Genomic DNA, 12,810 nt, shown 5'->3' with positions numbered 1-12,810 from the left:
GAAGAGACTTTAGGATCTCAAGCCCTGCTGGTGACTGTATCCATATTGGGAAATAAGGACCCTCCAGTCAGGACCTCCCTGGGATGATAAGTTACCAGAACACTCGTAACCCTTTTGATTCCGCTTAATTGTTTACCGTTTACTGTTTGACTCCATTAACCCCCTGTTTACTCCCTGCGAGGAGAATTTTACCCCTGTTAATAAATCCCCTTCAACAGTTGGTCTGTCTGTTCCGTGTTGACATACGCAACCCTGCACTCTAGTAAACTAGCTCTGACCATAAACCGTTTTTGGTCCATTATGGATCCTATTACTTCTCTGATGGGGCAACTGCAGCAGCTCAGTCTGAAGGTGGCAGATTTACACACAGTTGTTTTGCAACACCCTAATACATCTGGTGTAGCAATCACATCTCCCAGACAAATTGTAGTGGAGCCCAAGATGGCTTTACCTGACAGGTTCTCTGGGGGTGTGTTACAAGTTTGTGGTTGTCAGAGACGCCTGTAAACTGAACTTTAGGTTACGTTCTGTTTCCTCAAGTACAGAGGAGCAACGTGTGGGGATAATAATCTCGCTTCTTCAGGGGGACCTCCAAGCATGGGTGTTTTCTCTCCCGTCTGTCTCACAGTCGCTTCAGATCGTGGAGAATTTTTTTCTGGCATGAGGCCTTATATACAACGACCCTGAGTGCGTCTCCTTGGCTGAGTCAACACTGCGCCAACTTCAGCAAAGAGACCGGCCAACGGAGGAGTATTGCTCTTGAGTTTCGGAGGTGGGCCATGGACACTGAGTGGAATGACCCCGCACTCCATAGCCAGTTCTTTGAAGGGCTTACAGTATGGGTGAAGGATGATTTTGCCCTGTATGAGACTCCAGTCTCCCTTGAGGTGGCCATGTCTCTGGCAACGCGGGTTGATCGCCGTCTTCACCAGAGACATTTGGGAGGTCCAGGGCCAAGGGAGATTGGGACTGAGTCATCTGAGGAACCCATGCAGGTGGGTGCGGCAACTCACTCTGGAAAGCTGTCTGTTGTTCGGTGAAAAGGGGAGTGTGTTTTCACTGTGGTAAAAAGTGCCATTTCGTGGGCACGTGTCCTTCCCGACCTCACAGTAAACAACCGCTGGAAAACTAAGAGGCCCCCGTTGCGGGAAGGTTAGCATCCAGGGTGTAGGACAGAATTTTTTTCCGCCAGCTGAAATTAACCTGGGTGAAATTAAGGTAGATGTGTCTGCATTTCTGGACAGTGAGGCGGGGAATAACTTGATCGACGCTAGGTTTGTACAGGTCCAAGGCCTCAATTCACATACTTTGTCCAGACCCATACCCATAATCGCCATCATCGCCATCAACTCCTCCCCTCTGAAAAAGGGGTATTTTACTCAAGTCTTCTGAGCTTTATATCTTCAGGTAGGGGCCATGCACTGGAAGGGAATAGACTGTTATTGCTAGAGGGTCTGCCCTCACCTGTGGTTCTTGGACTTCCTTGGCTCGCTCTGCATAATCCTGTGGTAGACTGGCAGACTCAGGAAGTGATCAAGTGGAGTGAGTATTGTCAAAGACACCGCTTGGGAACACGGCTTGCTTGGGTGGATACCCAATCTGTGCCGAAATACCTGTCTTACTTTGGGGATGTGTTCTCGGATCAGGGGTGCCAAGAACTTCCTTCCCATCGTCCTTATGAGTGCGCCGTTAATATTGTTCCTGGTGCTAAGCTGCCTAAGAGCAGACTGTGTAATATCTCTGTTCCAGAAAGGCAAGCCATGAAGGACTATATCGCGTAAAGTTCGCCAAAGGGTCATATCAGACTATCCTCATCCCCCATTGCCGCGGGGTTCTTTTTTGTAAAGAAAAAGATGGGGGGGTTATGCTCATGCCTAGATTTCTGTGAACACAATATGTTCACGGTCTGGGATCCATATCAGCTACCTGTGATCCCAGACCTCTTTAATCAGATTTGTAGGACCAAAATGGTTTTAAAAACTGGACCTCAGGGGGCGTATAATCTCATTCGCATTAAACAGGGGAATGAGTGTAAAACAGTATTCAATACGGCTGATGGACACTATAAGAACCTGGTAATGCCATTTGGGTTGACGAACGCACCCGCCGTCTTTCAGCACTTTGTAAATTACATATTTAGTCACCTGGTAGGCAGATTTGTGGTTATTTATCTGGATGACATATTAATTTATTCACCTGACCTTGAGTCACATCAGGTGCATGTCAGGCAGGTCTTACATATACTCAGAGACAATAAATTATTTATCAAACTGGAGAAGTGTATGTTCTCGGTTGAGAAGATTCCTTTCCTAGGATATGTGTTGTCATCCACAGGTTTTCGCATGGATCAGGCAAAAGTCCGGGCGGTATTGGATTGGATCGTCCTGAGGATTTGAAGGCATTAAAAAGGTTTTTAGGTTTCGTCAACTACTACTGTAAGTTCATCAAAAACTTTTTGGTAGTAGCCAAACCTCTGACGGATATGACTAGGAAAGGGATGGACGTTTCCAAGTGGTCCAGTCCAGCCAGGGATTCATTCGATACTTTGAAGAGGTGTTTTTCAACTGTGCTGATCCTCATACAGCCAGACATCTCTCAGCCTTTTATTGTTGAGGTTGACGCTTCTGAGGTGGGAGTAGGGGCTGTGTTGTCACAGGGAGCGTCTCCTGGTAAATGGCATCCATGTGCATATTTTTCCGAAAAATTATGACATCGGTAACAGGGAACTCTTGGCAAACAAGTGGGCTTTTGAAGAGTGGCGTCATTTTTTGGAGGGAGCGGTTCATCCAGTTATGGTGATCACTGATCATATGAATCTTGTATATTTGGAATCTGCGAAACATCTAACGCCGCGACCGGCAAGATGGGCATTGTTCTTTACCAGGTTTAACTTTTTTGTCACATATAGGCTGGGAAAAAAACCAGACAGATGCCTTATCTCGTTGTTTTTGTGGGGGAAGAAATAATTGTGAACCAGTACCTATTCTACAAAAAGGGAAGATTATAGCATCTATATGCTCCGAACTTGAAAGAGAGGTTGTTGATGCTCAGGGGGAAAGCCCCTGCTGCCTGTCCATTAGGTAAACTGTTTGTTCCTGTTAATCGTCGTCTAAGAGTCTTTAGTGAACTTCACTATTCGGTCTTGGCCGGACATCCTGGTAATAAAGCCACCACTGATCTTCCTACTTTTTTACATGATCAGGGGTTCATCACGATGTCCAAGACCTCTCATACTCATCCATCGGGGGCTCTCCGACCATTGAAGATTCCCAGTAGACCTTGGATTCACTTGTAGGTCGGTTTTATCATGGATTTACTAGGGTCAGCTGTGAAGACGGTAATTGTGGTGGTCATGGATAGATTCAGTAAGATGTCTAGTTTTATTGAATTACCAGCATTACCGAATGAAAAGTCGTTGGTGCAAATTTTCATCAGGGAAATTGTAAAATTACATGGGTTCCTGATCGATATTGTTTCTGATCGGGGGGTACTGTCATGCACAGTGTGGGAAAGACTAAGTGCAACACGAAGGGATGAGGGGAAGGGAGCCCAACACTAGGGAAGGGAGATGTGAGGAACCCCTAGGCAGATCTAAAGTCATCCTGTCTGCCCTAACCATCCCTATATAGGTGTTGCACCTATCGCCGAGCAGGAACCTAATCCCTGCCTAACCCTGGCAATAAGCCCTGCTTAGGCAAGGATGGGCTATGCACTAGTCAATCCCCACTACAACTAAAAACAGCTGCAATAGGCAAACAAGGGGAAAACTTTGAAGACTCAGAGAGGTAAAAAAATTGTCCTCGAGCAGCACCAAAGAGGAAGATAGTCTACTGCTATAGCTCCAATCCTCCACAAGGGAAAATGGAAATATCACCAGCAATTCCCAGAAGCAGACAGGAAGTCTATAAACATCCATTCCAGGTGTGTCAATTAGAGCCGAAAGGAGGTTGCCACTGGGTCCAAGAGTCTGACAGACTTGGAAGGCGACTGCAAAGCCAACTGCAGAGACCTTCTGCAGCCTGAAACTGTGCAACTGTCTGCAGCCTCTGACACACACGTGACAGGTACAGACTGTTTCCAAGTTTTAGAGGGCATTTTGCACCCGTCTGGGGATCCATCTGTCATTTTCTTCTGCATTTCACCCACATCATTCCCAAGAACACTCATGGCTGTACCAGCTCAAAAGGGTGCTTCTACTCAATACTGAGCAAAGGGTCTGAATACTTATGACCATGTGATATTTCAGTTTTTCTTTTTTAATAAATATGCAAAAATTTCTACATTTCTGTTTTTTTTCAGTCAAGATGGGGTGCAGAGTACATTAATGAGAAAAAAAATAACTTTTTTGAATTTATCTATGTGTCATCATTGTGACACGTACCAGCGTCTGGGAAAAGTTTACAGTTACCGATGTTCCCAGGCGCTGAATACTGAATCCTACTCTCATCATTGTTGCCTGGTCTCCCTGCGATCAGCAAAGACAGGCAACACTGATGACAGTTGTAGTCAGCACACACAACCTGGGAATAGCGCTAACTACAACTCTCATTGTCGCCTAGTCTCCCTGCGATCAATTAAATATATATATTTTTTTTAATGGAAAGGGACCCCCCTTTTTACCTAATCAGCTGATGGAAAGTTCACATCTATCTGCTTAGCCTTTACTGGCTAGTAAAGCGTGGTGACCCAAAAAGAAAAAGGATGTGGGGTCCCCCTATTTTTACTAACCAGCAAAGGCTGAAGAGACAGCTGCAGGCTGATATTAATAGGCCGGGAATGGGAAGTGCCAAAGGATATTGTTCCCCTCCCAGAACAAGAACACCAACCCTCAGCCGCACCAAAAATGGCGCATCAATTAGATGTGCCAATTCTAGCCCTTAGCCTCTGCTCTTCCCACTTGTCCTAGTGCATTGGCAAGTGGAGTAAAATTTTTGGGGTTGATGTCTGCTGTTTTATGACTGCTGACATCAAGCCCAGGGGTTAGTAATGGAGAGGCGTCTATCAGACACCCCCATTACTACCCCCTTAGTCAAAACTAATAAAGACACAGACATAGAAAGTCCTTTAATTACAAATCACTCCGCAACAATCACCCTCTTTTACCTATTTATTAACCTAAAAATTCAAAGTAATCCTCACCTGTCCGCCGTTAATCCATAAAGATGAGGTCCCACGAAGATCCCCAACTCTGCTACACCCGGGTGGTGAGCGGTGACATTGTTAATGTGACCGCTCACCAAGCCAGATGAAACACACTGAGTTTAGTGTGAGAACACGGCTGCAGTGACGAGTAATAATAATAATAATAATTTTTATTTATATAGCGCCAACATATTCCGCAGCACTTTACAATTAAGCGGGGAAATGTACAGTCAAGTAATAAAGGTTACATCACCTCATAGGCAGTGGTTCTCACGCTAAGCTCTGTGTGAGCCAGCCTGTGAACTGCTTTAACCTTACGGATGTCACCACTCACAGCGTGAGACATTTTTCCTGGGTCCTCCCTTTTTGCTAACCAGTAAATGTTATTAATTTATTTAAAGTGCGCTATACACAGACAGCGGGTGCTTACTACAACTCATCAGCGTCATCTGGTCACGCTGATCGCAGGGAGGTGAGTTGACGATGATGAAAGTTGGATTCAGCATCCAGCTCCTGGGAATATCGTTAATTGTACAGTTTTTAGCAGATGCTGGTATGTTTCACACTGATGGTGCACACTCAAGGCACATAGATGCGGCATATATGTTGAACATGTGATATATGGATATGGATTGCACTGATACTGGATTTTCCAGTGGCGGAAATGTAAGAATGTGTGAAAGAGGCCTTCGATCTAAATGTGGCTCTCAATCCTCTTAAAGGGTCAACATTGACTTGTAGTATTGCTGCCTTCCAATAGGTGGCACTAGAGTTCTAGCTCTCTTCCTCTCTGAAGAGACAATTTCCATAATTAGCATATTACCCTGAGGAGCATTGCGGCTTTAAGTCTCCTCATCTCGGCATGCTTAGGCTACTTTCACACTTGCGTCGGTACGGGCCCGTCGCAATGCGTCGGGCCGAAGTACCGACGCAAACTGTGAAATTTCTGCAAGACGTGGGCAGCGGATGCAGTTTTACAACGCATCAGCTGCCCATTCTGCAGTTCGGGGCGGAGTTTCGGCCGCGCATGCGAGGTCGAAAATGGCGGACGCGACGCACAAAAAAAAGTTACATGGAACGTTTTTTGTGCCGACGGTCTGCCAAAACACGACACATCCATCGCACGACGGATGCGACGTGTGGCAATCCGTCGCAATGCGTCGCTAATGCAAGTCTATGGAGAAAAACGCATCCTGCGGGCAACTTTGCAGGATGCGTTTTTTCTCCAAAACGACGCATTGTGACGGACGTTACCCGACACTAGTGTGAAAGTAGCCTTAGCATGTCGATCTCCGCAAGGAGAAACGATACTTCTTGGATTTCAAGGTCAGAAATGTTGAGGACCACTGCTATAGAGATTAAAAAAGACAACTTCCTGTGGTGCTGTCGTAATTAACTCCAGGAAATACAATGACCAGTAGGACTAATTTTTCCTTTTGTTTTCAGCTAACAGATACCAGAACCCCAAAATCCAGCAATGTTGTCTTGACGGCTCCACACAGTACTCGCAGCACGAGAATTGTAAGAGTCAGCATAGCGAAGAGTTAAAACGGAGAAAACCACATTGTTACCGGGCATATGAAGAGTGCTGCATCTACACCGAAGAGCACATGGTCAAGTCTGTACCACTGTCTAGTTTAATAGAAACCCCAACAATCATCAGGGAGTCATTTCTCATCAGACGCTTTGAGGAACCAATCACCATCACTGTGACACAGAGCAGCGCTGGGAGCGAGGAGACCACGACTTTTACCGTGAAAGTCGACCCTACCCAGAACGTCTCCATACAGCTGAGCAGCACAGTGTTCCACACTAAGGTGGATGTGTTGTTCAGGAATCTGCCCCCTGCAGATGGTGATCAGTGACTCGCAGGGCTCTAATCAGGAATTTCAGGGACCCATACTGGCAATATTTTTGGGCCCCCTTGACAATCCACCCAGGCTTCACCCCAGCTCCGTCTCCACCCCTCGATCTTTCCACAATCCCACCTCCCACTCTTGGAAAAACTCCACTTCTGCACCACATCCTCAACAATCACACATTAACAGTTCCCATCTTACACCAGATCACATACATTGCCAGCAGCTTTTGTTTCGGCCAAAAGATTTTTCAAACCTGTCACCACGACAAGGTAGACTCTTTTGGCAGGACCCTACTCTAACCTATTATACATTTCTTAAAATCTCCAATACTCTTTTTAGGTATATTTTTATTTAAGGAATGAGTCACACACATTTTTTTAAATGACCAATAATACTACATACAAGGGACAAATATAGTGACCAGACCACATATTACCACCACATAGTGACTGAATAATACCTCATACAGGAATAAATACCGCCACATCATGAACCGACCACATATTACCACCACATAGTGATCGAATACTACAATACTGATCATTAATTTAAAAAAAAGCAAAATACTATTATTACCATAATCCCCAAAAAAGGCTAATTAAAGAAGAGCTCATCCATAGAATTTTACATATAATCAGATAACAAATGGATAGTTGAGCAATATTGGAATTTATATGTTCAAGTTTATTACATATATAAATAATACATAGACAACAAAGGATAAAAGGCAAAAAATACCAGATAAAGTTTAATTTTTTTTTTTCAAAGGGTGGAGACACCATAGTGGTAGGTCCAGAAAGGTTGGTGCACACGTCTATTAATATCTATTCAAAGTCTACAGAGCATATATAAAACAAAGGGTGTTTTTTTTTTAATTACACTAAGGAAATTATGCATTAATCAAAAATAAATTACAATCTATCCTGTTAAGCCTTAACTGTATCAAATTGTATAAAGTGCATAGTGCATTAGTTATACGCAGTCACCAGACCTACAAGGCATATATAAGGCTATATGATACAGATATAAATATATTAATCAATGCTCCCATTCATGAAGTGCAATTATAAAGCCATATATCAATCCATAGTGGATGGCAAGAGACCCTAACATGTATAAGCCAGGGGAGCTAATTAGACATAAGGAGACACAATGAAACCAACTGTGGTAGGGAGAGGGACCCCAACGTGCATTTCGCCATGTGCTTCTTCGGGGGGGCGTCAATCATGGGCATTACTGCGGCATACACATACAGCTGACATCCGCACCCAATCGTGGCACCGTACTAGTACTGCTCTGGGCACAAATGCACCTCCCACAGAGCAGTACTAGTCCGACGCATGTCGCAAAGGGGTTAAAAATCACAGTGTTATTAAAATGCCCTCTGTATAAAAAAAGTGTTCATATTATGACCTAAATAAGCCTCCTATAGTATATGGCCTCAACACCGTCTGATCTATACTTTATCTATGCTTATGCGCAACCTAATTCCAGCTCCTTGTACATTGCGGCCGCTGTCTCCTCTTTCCCTAGGATACGGTGAGCAGAAGCATAAGAGGGGGGCCCAGTATTGGTCCAGGCCCCCCTCTTTACTTCTGTTTACTGGGCCCTATACAACAGTAAGGGCTATAATACCCTGATGGCGACCCTGGCTATGGCCATATGTAGAGACAGACGTGTTTGGGATAGACCAGTAGTGACCCCTCCCCGTTGGACTTCCTAGGACTGAAGTTCTCCCAGTGTGCTCCGAAGAACCTATGCAGTTAGGGAGGACTTCTCCCCATTATGGGTCTCTTGCGACTTGCAAGAAAGGAGAGTGCTTTTACTGTGGGTCATTTATTACAGTTTGTCAATCTGTACTAAACACCAGAAACTGTGGGAAAACTTCTGACACCAGGTTGCGTTGAGGATTACAACCTGGGCGTATATATCTTCTCTACAGGTGTGTCTCAGTTTATCACACCTGCAGAAGTGGTTATAGGTACCCAAACTGAGATTATCTGTCCAACTGGAGAGTGGGTCAGGAACCAATATGGTGAATGCTCAGTTCGCTCAGATCCATGGTGACACCTGTAGTAAGCTGGCAAAGTACATCCCCATATTTGCAATTGACTGTGCACCTCTTTGTCAGGGAAGCATTATGCAAATAACGCATAAAGTGAACCGTCATGTAGGTGCTCTTCAATGGGATCTTCTTTCTTGTTACCTTCTGGAATGCCTCCCTACTCCTATTGTGTTGAGTCTTCACTAGTTGACTAGACATAATCCGATCAAATACTGGCAGTCCAGATAGATAATTAAGTGGAGTGATTTTTGCAAGAATAATTACCCATGTACTGTTATCTCTAACAAAAAAAATTCCACCTTTTTGAGCGGTGTTTTCTGAAAAAGGGTGGAAAGAACTGCTTCCTCGTGTGTATGGCTGTCCTGTGAACTTGCTTCCGGGTGCAAAGTTTCCCAAGACCAGATTATTTAATTTTTCAGGTCCTGAGAGACAGGCCAGGAAAGACTATAAATCTGAGAGTCTTGCCAAGGGACATATTAGACCCTCATCTTCACGTGTAGCAGCAGGGTTTTTCTTCTTTAAAAAGAAAGATGGAGCTTGAATCCCTGTTTAGACTTTCGGAATGTTAAACCGGATTACTATCATATTCCCTCCGACTCATTCCTGATTTGTTCAATCAGATTATTGGGGCAAAATGGTTCTCCAAGTTGGATCTCAGGGGAGCCTATAATCTGATTAGGAGGAAGGCCTTCCACGTAAACATGATGAAGGCCCATCATGAGCGGGAGGCCTGCGCCCTCCCCATGTGCAACCTGGCTGAGGAAGGAGGGGCAGAAACCCTTCTGGATCTGCTCACCCAAACCAATGCGGGTGGATCCATTGAGGATGTGAAGGTTGGCAACCAGCTCTCGGAGGACCAATGGTCCCAGCTGGGGTCACCCTACACCCCTTCCGGGAGCTGTTCAAAAGCCTGCCCGGAAGGACAGAGACAGCCATCCATGACGTAAACACCGGTAATCACCCCTCAAGCTGGCATTCAGGATATCGGATCTCTCTCAAGGTGCAGCAGCACATGCGCCAAGAGAATGACGAAATGCTGAAGCTCGGGGTGATCCAAGCATCCAGCAGCGCGTGGGCTTCGCCCTTAGTCCTCGTTCCCAAAATGGACTATAGGGGGTTCAATGCTGTGACGGTCACTTATGCATTCCCCATACCACATACCGATGACCTGCTCGACCAGTTGGCAGGGGCTAAGTACCTGACCATCATGGATCTGAGCCGGGAATATTGGCAGATTCCCCTGTCCTTGAGGCACGCTGTGCTTTTATTACCCCTTTTGGACTGTACGAGTCTACTGTGATGCCATTCATCGTGAAGAATGTCCCTGCCACTTTTCAGCGGATCGTCAACACACTGCTCAAGGGACTTGAAGGGTACGTGGCTGTGTACCTGGACGATATTGCCATCTTCAATCCCACCTGGGAGGATCACCTAGAGCATCTGGCGCAGGTGCTTGGGCGGATCTAACGGTCAGGCTTGACCATTAAGCCGGAAAAATGTCAGCCGGGCATGAGCGAGGTCCTCTACCTGGGTCACCGGGTAGGTGGGTTGGTTCTGAAGCCAGAGCCTGGGAAAGTGGATGCCATTGCATCCTGGCCCATCCCCAGGATCAAGCAGCAGATGATATCCTTCTTGGGGACCGCCGGGTACTATAGGAGATTCGTCCAACACTATAGTACCCTGACAAAGCCCCTGAAAGGCCTCACCAAATAGAAGCTACCCATCGCAGTTGATTGGACAGTCCCCTGCGAAACAACTTTCCAGGCGCTCAAAACCGCTCTCTCTAGCTTCCCAGTACTACAAGCTGCTGACTTTGAACGGCTGTTTGTAGTACAGACCGATGCCTGTGACTTTGGCCTTGGTGCTGTGCTCAGTCAGGTCAGCTCGATGGGTCGGGAACATCCTGTCTTGTACCTGAGCAGGAAGCTATTGCTGAGGGAGGTGGCCTACTCCACGTTGAAAAAGGAATGCCTGGCAAGTGTATGGGCCCTGCAGCATCTGCAGCCCTACTTATACGGGTGCCACTTCATGGTGGAGATAGACCACAACCCTCTCAGCTGGTTACACATGGTCTCCGGGACGAATGGGAGGTTGCTACGCTGGAGCCTTGCGCTCAAGCAATACCACTTAAACATTCACCACAAAAGGGGGCGCGACCACAGGAATGCTGATGGGTTATCTCGGCAAGGGGAGGTTGTGGAAGGGTGCACGGTGGAACACAGGAACGTGATGCCCCCTAGCACTCTCTAAAGCGGGGAGATGTGAGGGATGAGGGAGACTCCGTTTTGGATTTATGAATTCTGGCTCCATAGATTATCCAGAGATCTCCCTCCACTCCTGAATTGTGGCCCCCTCCCTTGGGAAAAGTACACAATTCCCAAAAGCCCCGAACTTTACCATTTGGCCAGAGAATTAGAGGCCACGTGTTAATGAAGGCAGGGAGGAGCAGAGATGAGACCCTCTGCTGTCTTTTGTGCAAGTCTGCTTACATCAAGGGAAAATACATCAAGGGAAAATTTCAGACCGAGCGTCACCGACATCTATAAATGAATTACAGTATGAAGGTGCCGTGAATCTCAAGGTGAAGTCCAATATACCACCAGAACCCTGGGAGCCCCCTGCATCTCATATTTCTCTAGCGGTCCTGGATACCGAGCTATTGAGACTGGCTCTCCAGAACCACTTAACCGACTCAAGTTTGGACTCTATGTATCGGTCCGGCCCCAACGATTAGGATTAAGGAAGGGGGTGAGTGCAAGATGGCTTTTAACACTCCAGAAGGGCATTGTGAAAATCTTGTCATGCCTTTTGCTTTGACTAATGCTCCTGACGTGTTCCAACATTTTGTTAATGACAATTAAAAAAATCTGAAAGCTTTTTGGAGTTTGCAAACTATTATCGTAAATTTATCCGAAACGTCTCTGTCAGGACTAATTTTCATTACCTTTTGTGCATTACTGCCCTTTTCCAAGATGGCGTCTTTGGTCTCATGTGCACTGTGTCTTCCTGCTATAAAACTCCACCCCAGCCTTCAGTTTGTGCTAGAGCATTCTGCCTTGCATCCATCTCCTGACTCTGGTGACTCCCTGGCTATATACCTGCTCCTGTGAACCTGTGTGGTTATCCTGCTACTCTGCTCTGAGTTCCTGCTGTTCCACCAGTTTCCAGTAATCCTCCTTCATCTGCTGCTCGTGTTTACTTCCATCTACATTTGCTGGCATGTAAGCTGTTGCTGCTCTGCTTAAACCTGAGATTATCACCCAGGCCTTCCTGGTTGAGATAAGACATTGCTTGAACTGCCTTATAAGCATATCTATCTGTGTTTGGACTAAAACAAGGACTTATTCTTGAGGATACTTGACACGAATAACTGTGCTTCATAGACTTTCTGCGTGATTGCATTTTCCTCTGAAGTTCCCTATAGACTGCTAAGCTGCGTTTAATATTTACACCAAGTGTCGTGGACTTGAGTTTCTCTCTGCACCTGTTTGAATCACCGTGTGATAATATAGACTTTACCACTTATAAAACTGTGTCCTGTAGTTGTCTTGTTCCACGCAAAGAGTCTCCTGAGTTATCCCCTATAATTATTACAGTCTCATCTATTCACAAACCCCTTACTGACATAACTAGGAAGAGTACGAACTTCTCAGGGTGGTCTGACTGCGCTCTGCAAGCATTTTCTTCTTTGAAGAGATGTTTTTACACTGCAACAGTACTTCTACAACCTGATGCTTCTCA

General features: G+C 45.7%; 1 protein-coding gene and 1 long non-coding RNA gene across 6 annotated transcripts in view; one reads left to right on the top strand and one right to left on the bottom strand.

Annotated features, from left to right (window-relative positions):
• Window positions 1–11,946, top strand: part of LOC143805466 (complement C5-like) — a 130,047-nt gene extending 118,101 nt beyond the window's left edge. For 3 of the 5 annotated variants that reach the window (XM_077284879.1, XM_077284882.1, XM_077284883.1), the window contains one exon: window positions 6,589–11,946. In XM_077284879.1, the coding sequence (XP_077140994.1) occupies window positions 6,589–7,007 (419 nt within the window). In that variant the 3' untranslated portion in view covers window positions 7,008–11,946. Of the gene's footprint in view, window positions 1–2,334; window positions 2,436–6,588 lie in introns of all 5 variants that reach the window. The other 2 variants (XM_077284880.1, XM_077284884.1) reach the window with 2 other exon arrangements.
• Window positions 1–12,810, bottom strand: part of LOC143805471 (uncharacterized) — a 68,923-nt gene that overhangs the window by 22,668 nt on the left and 33,445 nt on the right. The gene's annotated exons all lie outside the window — the stretch shown is intronic.

This window comes from Ranitomeya variabilis, chromosome 2 (assembly GCF_051348905.1).
Source record: "Ranitomeya variabilis isolate aRanVar5 chromosome 2, aRanVar5.hap1, whole genome shotgun sequence".
NCBI classification, from domain to species: Eukaryota; Metazoa; Chordata; class Amphibia; order Anura; family Dendrobatidae; genus Ranitomeya; species Ranitomeya variabilis.
The sequence above is the reverse complement of the archived record's forward strand: the minus strand, read 5'-3'. Positions and strand labels throughout refer to the sequence as shown.